Source organism: Microcaecilia unicolor, chromosome 4 (genome assembly GCF_901765095.1).
Source record: "Microcaecilia unicolor chromosome 4, aMicUni1.1, whole genome shotgun sequence".
NCBI lineage: Eukaryota > Metazoa > Chordata > Amphibia > Gymnophiona > Siphonopidae > Microcaecilia > Microcaecilia unicolor.
In genome coordinates this window covers 286,790,873-286,798,973 of record NC_044034.1, presented here as the reverse complement: position 1 = coordinate 286,798,973, position 8,101 = coordinate 286,790,873, and the positions used below count along the sequence as shown (strand labels likewise).

At 44.3% G+C, this 8,101-nt stretch overlaps 1 protein-coding gene across 1 annotated transcript in view; it reads left to right on the top strand.

Annotated features, from left to right (window-relative positions):
• STARD7 (StAR related lipid transfer domain containing 7) overlaps positions 1-8,101 on the top strand; it is a 79,783-nt gene continuing 71,682 nt past the window's right edge. The window contains exons 1-2 of the mRNA XM_030201639.1: positions 1-383; positions 6,636-6,853. Of these exons, the coding sequence (XP_030057499.1) occupies positions 91-383; positions 6,636-6,853 (511 nt within the window). The 5' untranslated portion in view covers positions 1-90. The remainder of the gene's footprint in view (positions 384-6,635; positions 6,854-8,101) is intronic.

The following is an 8,101-nucleotide window of genomic DNA, read 5'->3' as shown; positions in this document are numbered from 1 at the left end:
TCAGTTTGGCTGTGCGGTTGAAAGCAAGGAGGGGGGTCGAGCCCAAACGAGCCTGGCCTGCCCCCCTCCCTTTGCACTGCCAGTGCCGCCATGCTGCGTTCTGTGCCAGCTGCTATAGTTGCATGGGTCCTGCACTGGCGCCGCCCTGTCGGTCCCGGGCTACTGTCGTTGCTCGCTAGTCACTGTAGTTTTGTAACGGGGCAGCGGCTGCGCCGTGCGCAGCAAATCGCGCAGCTGTACAGTAACCTGTACACGGAGCACGCGCGGCGCGGCCTATGGCGCCGCCTGCGGGCCCGTCACGCCGGGGCCTGCCGTTTGATGGCCGCTCTTGGCGGTGTGTTCCTTTGGGAGGAGGCGCGAATACGAGACGACGAGCTATACAGGTAGGGTTTCCTGGAGTGGGGGGACAAGGTCTGGCTAAGGTCGAAGTTGTGATTAGCGTCCCTCCCTTCCCTTGGCTAGAAATTGTGATAAGGTTTTGGAAATCTGAGACACCTGGGTGGGCGGGGTCTTCCAATGTCAGTTTTTCAGCTTAAAAATTTGTCTTTATTTCTCATTCTTCCACTCTTTGAATTCAGCCATCTCCACCTCTCTCTTCCTCCTTCCAGACCAGTATCTTAATTCTTTTCTTCTCACCCCCCCCCCCTCAATCTCTCTTTATGGCAGTGTCTTTCAAGTCCAGACCTGGAGTACCCCTTGTGAGTCTGGTTTTCAGGGTATCCACATTGAATATGCATGAGCTTGATTTGCATACAGTGCTTCCATTATATGTAAATTTATTTATATTCATTGTGGATATCCTGAAAACTTGACTGGCAAGGGGTACTTCAGGACCAGACTTGGGAAACACTACTTTATGCCACTCGGCTCCTTTCTTCTGGTGGAAGCACAGAACAGCACAGAAATACAGCGTTGCAATGTGGAGGCTTTCCTTAATCCTTAATTTGTAGTTCTATTATTACTCTATATTTATTTATTTATTACATTTGTACCCCGCGGCTTACATAGTAATTGGGATTACAAAGTATTGGTGGAGAGAAATAAGTTGAGTATTATCGGAGTAATAAAAGAAATAAGAATGTAGAAATGCAGGGATGAGGGGAGTAGGAGAAGTATGAGCAAGGGTAAGTGAGCGATTGGAGGGTAAATGAGGCGGAGGGGAATGGGTAACAGTGAAGGGAGTAGGAGAGGTGTGAGTAAGGGTAGATTTTATTATGTAAACCGCTCTGAAAGCTTCTGCTGTATGGTGGTATATCAAATGTTAATAAACCTGAAACCATGGTGTGTCTCTCTACTGGGTCATACCCCTCATTGGGTGCGGAACCCGGCTGATATGCCCAACGTGTTTGAGGAGAGACTCCCCATTGCAGCTCTCTACTTTTGTGCTGCCAATGGAGGGAATGAACTGGAGCCATAAAGGGAAGGGATGATGCTGGTGTTGGAAGGTGGCAAGAGGAAGGGGAGGTAGGCATGGATATGCACACTACGGCACTTCTGTCCCCATTGCTAAAATCTGGCACAGATGTTTGCCAAACAAGGAATCATTAGGATAAGGGTCAGTCCCCTAAATTTGGGGATGTCTGGTAACCCTAGATCGTGATCTGTTCACAGGTTGCCTCATAGGCTTGTGTTTACAAAGTCACGCTGACACGGCCCTGCATTCACAATTGGCAATGCTGTGTGGCTTTGTAAACAGGGGTGATAATCTGAATAGAGGAGTAGCCTAATGGCTGGAGCAGAAGTCTGTGATCTAGAGCAGTGATTTTCAACCTTTTACATCTCATGGCACACTGGTGCAAAAATTGCCAAGGCACGGCATCAGTTTTTAAAGGATATATACGTGAGGAAAGGCTAAAGCGAATAGGACTCCAGCTTGGAGAAAAGATGGCTGAGGGGAAATATGGTAGAGGTCTATAAAATAATGAGTGGAATGGGTAGACATGAATCGCTTGTTTACTGTTAAAAAAATTACTAGGACTAGGGGGCACGCAATGAGGCTACAAAGAAGTAGATTTAAAACAAATTGGAGAAAATTTCTTCACTCAACGTGTAATTAAACTCTGGAATTCATTGCCAGAGAATGTATTAAAAGCAGTTAGCATAGTGGGGTTTAAAAAAAGATTTGAATGGCTTCCTAAAGGAAAAGACCATAGACCATTATTAAAATGGACTTGGGGAAAATCCACTGCTTATTTCTAGGATAAGAAGCATAAAATGTATTGTACTTTTCTGGGATCTTGCCAGGTATTTGTGACCTGGATTGGCCACTGTTGGAAACAGGTTGCTGGGCTTGATGGACTTTCGGTTTGTCCCAGTATGGCAATACTTATGTAGTATTAAGATTGTGTTTAAAGTTCAATAGTTAAATTTTTAATCATTGTGTTATCTTTATAGTTGAATATTTTTAGTGAAGACACAAGTTGGCAAAAGGGCAACAGAACATTTCAAAGATAACAAAATTAGGCACAAACATGCATTAAAAAACATGGAAGGCACCATTCAAAAATATTCTAATTCTTATGTTATCTGAGCCATAGCAAAATAACTCTCCACTACTAAGCACATTGTGAAAAATTACAAAACCTGAAAAAAATCCTAACGTGTACAAATACATTATACAAACTGTAGCACTAATTCCTATGATTCAAATTGGGTCATTCCATGTCAAGTGGTCTGATTGCAGAGAAGTGCCCTGCTCGACCATCACGGATTTCGATGAAATTTTCTGTGAACATTCATACATGTCCCCAATGAACATTGGTAAAGTTTTACGTTTGCCGATGCAATACTTGCTGAGATATAATAATCTGACCTCATACTGCAGCCTTTTATGGTATGACTCCGAGATTTCGGCAACTTTGAGACACTGTGAGGCATATTTTCAAAGCACTTTGGGAGGCTAAGTTCCATAGGTTTCTATGGAACTTTGGGAGGCTAAGTGCTTTGAAAATAAGCCTCTGTATCTCCAGCAATATTTTGTTGAGAGAAACAGAACTTGCCATCTTGTACAACATTTTGCGCTGTATTAAACAAACTAATAAAAAAAAATATTCATGAGCGATTTCCATGAAGAAAACTTGGAGCAAACTTGGTCCGAAAAATTTGCGGCATGAAAAAATTGTAAAGTTTGTTTTTTTATATCTCTGGAATTAAAGGTGTGATAAACATGAAACTTTGCACACAACAACTTATCAACACAAAGTTTTCGAATATAAAATTTAATTCTCCTAATATTTTCCATTAGTTCACAAATTGAGTGTAAAGTTGATGATTTTTGCAAAAACGCCAAAAATAGGGTATTTTTAGCCCACTTTTACAAAAAAAAGACCTTCTGGAAACTAATCATTTTCATTAGAAAGAGCATGTTTCAAACCCCTCTCTTTCAACTCAAATTTTAGCTGCTTTCTCAGCCTGCAGCTGTCCATCTACTTTTTAATTTTAAAATACCTACCAACTTTCCATCTCCTCTCACTCCCTAGCTCTCCCAGTTCCCATCTAATTTATTCCCCTTCCTAATCCCTTCTATCTTTCCTATACTCCCTATTGCTGCATTTTTTTTGTTACATTTGTACCCCGCGCTTTCCCACTCATGGCAGGCTCAATGTGGCTTACATGGGGCAATGGAAGGTTAAGTGACTTGCCCAGAGCCACAAGGAGCTGCCTGTGCCTGAAGTGGGAATCGAACTCCGTTCCTGAGTTCCCCAGGACCAAAGTCCACCACCCTAACCACTAGGCCACATTTTTACTCTCTCTACATATTATCCTCATCTCCCTTATCTCGTAGACAATCCCCTGTGATCTCTGTCTTATAGTTTTCCCAGTTTCTTTTCTCCCTCTACTCCCATCATTTGTTGGCCATCTTCTCTTCCCTGTGGTCCAATCTCTCCCTCCCTGTGGTCCAATATCTTTTCCCACCCTTCCTGCCCCTTGCGGTCCAATATCTTTCTCCCTTTCCTCCACATTCAGGTCCATCATTTCTCTTTCTTCCCCTCCACCCCTTGGATCCATCATTTTTTCTTTCACTTCTCCCCCTTCTGCCACTCTGGCCCATTGTTTGTCCCCACCCCTCCAGTCTGTTTTTTTCTCTTTCTTCCCTAAATCACCTCCATTCCCCAGGTCCAGTATTGTTCTTGTTCTTCCCTACCCCTCCCACAGGTCCAGCATTTTTCTTTTTCTTCCCCTTCCCTTCCGTCCACCTCCTCACGGTTCCAGTTTTTTTTCTTCCCCCCCCCCCCCCGGGTCAACCTATTTACCTGGCCCCCCCCCCCCCCAGGGTCTACTTTAAGCTGTGAACCGTGTCCTCAAGCAGGTTCCCTGCCAGCAGCAGTTAATTCACCATTGTTGCTTGGAGCCTCTCTTCTGCTGTAACCCGTCCCCTTCTGATGCAACTTCCTGTTTACATGAGGGTGGACCAGGGCAGAAGAGAGGCTCCAAGCAACCTGTGAATTACTACCGCTGCTGGGAAATTCCCTTCCAAGGCATGGTTTAAGGTAGATGGGGGTGGAACTAGTGAGAAGAGTTGATGAAAAAGGGAGAAATGCGGCACTGGGCCCCCTGCTGCTCTGGGTCCTCGATTGCCAGAACAGTCAGTCTGCTCCTGCCCACAGCACACCGGTTGAAAAATGCTGATCTAGAGAAGCAGGATTCATATCAGACTGATGCTTGAGATTGTGGGAAAGTTACTTCACCCTTTGTTGTCTCGGGTACAAATTTAAGGGTGGCTGTAGTAAGCTTGTGCTAGTGCATGGCTTCCTAACCCCAGTCTAATGCAAAAATTTAGCTCCTCAGTGTAGTAATCAAATAGTATGTAAATGTGCCTGGTGCAGAAAAACGTATGCTAACAGGGCAAAGTGCCCTGGTTGCATATGCACATGTGATTGTGCTAGGGTGAACTGGAGGTTCTACTCAAGACCTCCAGTCGACACTAGCTCAAACCTATGTGTTCATGAATCCAGACACTCCAACCCCAAAAATGTCCCTGGCGGTCCAAGTGGATCCCCACCTAGATACCAAAATTCTGGGTGGCCCATGAGCCCTGATGCAACTAAAAATACTTATGTGGACTAAAGTTGACCCCACCCCGAATCCCCAAAGCACACCTTTAAAGTGGGAGACAGGAGAATGCCCACTTGGTAGTGCCTCTGTGGCACATCCCAGGATACACTGCGTGAGCTCTGGTGCCATTTTCCAAGATGGTGATATAAAGGGAGGGGCAAGTGGATATTGCTCCTTTGGGGATTCTAATGGGGTGTATTGGGGAGGACACTTGGCTTCTGGGATATTTTTAGTGGGATCGGAGAGGGGGTGGGAGCCCACATGCCACTAGGGAAGTCTTTGGGGTACAGAGTGAGAGGGTTGGGAATCAGGGGGCAGGCCACTGGGCTACTAGGATGTTTTTAGGGTTGGGGATTAGGGGTTTGCCTTGGACCCCTGAGGTATTTTTGGTGGGCAGTCACAACAAAAGGCAAAGTACATGCAGATAAAAAGCAGTGTGGCAGCTTAGGCTCAAAAGGAGCTTTATTCAAATTCATAAATATGAAAGGTGGCACCAGGTGTAAAATATCCAGATTTCCACAAAAAGTTATTACTTAGCCTGACATGTTTTGGCAACCATAGCGCCTACATCAGGGGCAAATCATGTATTTTTATTGTGAGTCAGATAACATAGCCACCCCTGTCTGACTCCCAATAAATGTATGATTTGTCCTTGATGCAGACGCTATGGTTGCCAAAACATGTTGGGATTAGTTGTTATAACTTCTTGTGGAAATCTGGATATTTTACACCGGATACTTTCTTTTTATATTGATGAATTTGAATGAAACTCTTTTTGTGTATTTTTGGTGGGGTCAGGAGCCCATGAACCACCAGGAAAATTCTTGGGGGTCAAGAAGCAGGTGCCATTGGGCCACCAGTAGTATTTTGAGGGGGAGGGTTGATTAGAGAACTTGGGCTACTGGTGATCTTTGGGTCATCTTTATGCTGCTCTTCTGGAGGATGCAGCATCAAGTAAAGAGTAAAAAGCCACGCTAAATTTTAGCACTGTATTTTGTGGGAGCAACTACTAAATTCACACACCTTGCGTGTGTTTTGCATGCCTGCATGCCTACAGTGCTGTCCTTTGGCGTAGTGGTTTTACTCAATATTCTCTTTTGCTAGAAGGTTTTCTGCATTGGGGAGTAAGACTAGCATGAGACAATCTTCAGTAAACCACTGAGTTAAAGCATGTTGCAGTTTACTGCATCAGTCCCTTGGATTTAAGCTCTACGGGGACAGGAAAATACCTAATGTACCTGAATGTAATTTGATTTCAGCTTTATCTGAAAAGGTGTGGGCTAAATCAAAAATTCCTTTCCCTAATTTAGTCCTTTTTTTTTTTGGTCTATTATGTGTTTGGAGCTGTAGGGGTGTTGTAGGCTGCTGTTTCTGTGCATGCAATGGAACAAAACTAGGAGTGAATCAGCTTCTCTAGGCTGGCTTAGGTGAGGTGATAAAGGTGAGCCATTCATGACTACATTCCAACAATATTTCAGGGGTTGCTGGTTACGTATGTAAACTGCTCTTTTGTTCCTGCTTCAGGACCCAGGTTCTCATCTGTCTTATTAGCTAAAGCTGTCATCTCCTGGTATCTGCAGATCTGCTGAAGAGATGAGGAATATGGAGATGTTGGCTGGAATGTTACATAGGTTGAGACCTGAAGCAGGACAGCCATGCTTTTTGGATCCCAGGAATACTTCTTGCACAGCTGGCAGTGATGCAGCTGAGAGACAGGCTTGGGAGATGGTGATGGAAAAGAAACAATTCCGACTATGGAGGCGACCTATTGAGGGGACACACCTATATCAGTATAGAGGTGAGGTTTTGAGGCACAAAATGTGCTCATAGCTGTCATTGTACAGATGATAATGAGGAATTGAGAGAAATTTCTACAGCTTTTTAAGTAAGAGGGAGCGGGATCTGGGATAAATTTGCAACTGTAGAGAGTCAGGATGAATGTGCAGAGAGACAGAGTGGACGGTGTCTTGTAGACCTTTACTACCTTTAATTTATTGGGAAGAGATACGTATTTTAAATCAGTGTTGAGGTGGATGCACACATTTTGAAGCTGAGTGGCAAGATGGTGCGGGACTTTTGCCTTGATTAGTTATCCCATGTAGTTGCCTTTCCACAATCTGGATTAGCAAAAAATCAAAACCTCTATCACTGATTGAAAATCAAAGTCTTCTGGGTAATGAATAGCAGCTGAACTGAAGTGACTGATTAAAAGTAAAACATAATTAATTAATCCTTTAATTTGTTCTTGGATCCTGTGCCACTGAACTGCAGGTCATGGTGTTGCCAGGTTGGTACAGGTAAACTAATGCTCCAGAAATCAGGTCAATAGTGGCCAGGTACTGACCAGTACAGCCATGTAGACTTAGGAGGCTAGATGGTTAGGCAGAGTGAGATTACTTACCTGTAACGGGGTTCTCCATGGACAGCAGGATAAGTCAATCACATACTGGTGACATCATATAACAAAGCTATGGACAGATTAGCTGTTCTAGAACTTGGGAGAAAAAAGGCGCTTCTGAGCATGTGCTAGCCCAGGGGTAGGCAACTCCGGTCCTTGAGAGCCGCAGGCAGGTCAGGTTTTCAGGATATCCACAATGAATATGCAGGAGATAGATTTGCAAGCACTGCCTCCATGGTATGCAAATCTATCTCCTGCATATTCATTGTGGATATCCTGAAAACCTGACCTGCCTGTGGCTCTCGAGGACCGGAGTTGCCGACCCCTGTGCTAGTCGATTGCATTGCCCACCCATTTTCTCTTTAATGCATTCTCTATCTGAAAGCCATTTAATCTCAGAGGATAAGTTTTGTGTTGCTGATATATCCTGCTGTTCATGGAGAGACCCCCCATTACAAGTAGTAACCTCACTTTCTCCATGGATAAGCACGAGTCAGCCAGATGCTGGTGACTCCCAAGCATAGGGTTTTGAAGGGGTATTATATGGTGAAGTGTATATTCATCCCTTACAGCCTGTATGGAGTACCTCAGTGAGATGAAGCTGCAAATTCCAAGTTTAGGTTTGGACAGCTGTCTTATTTTTAACCT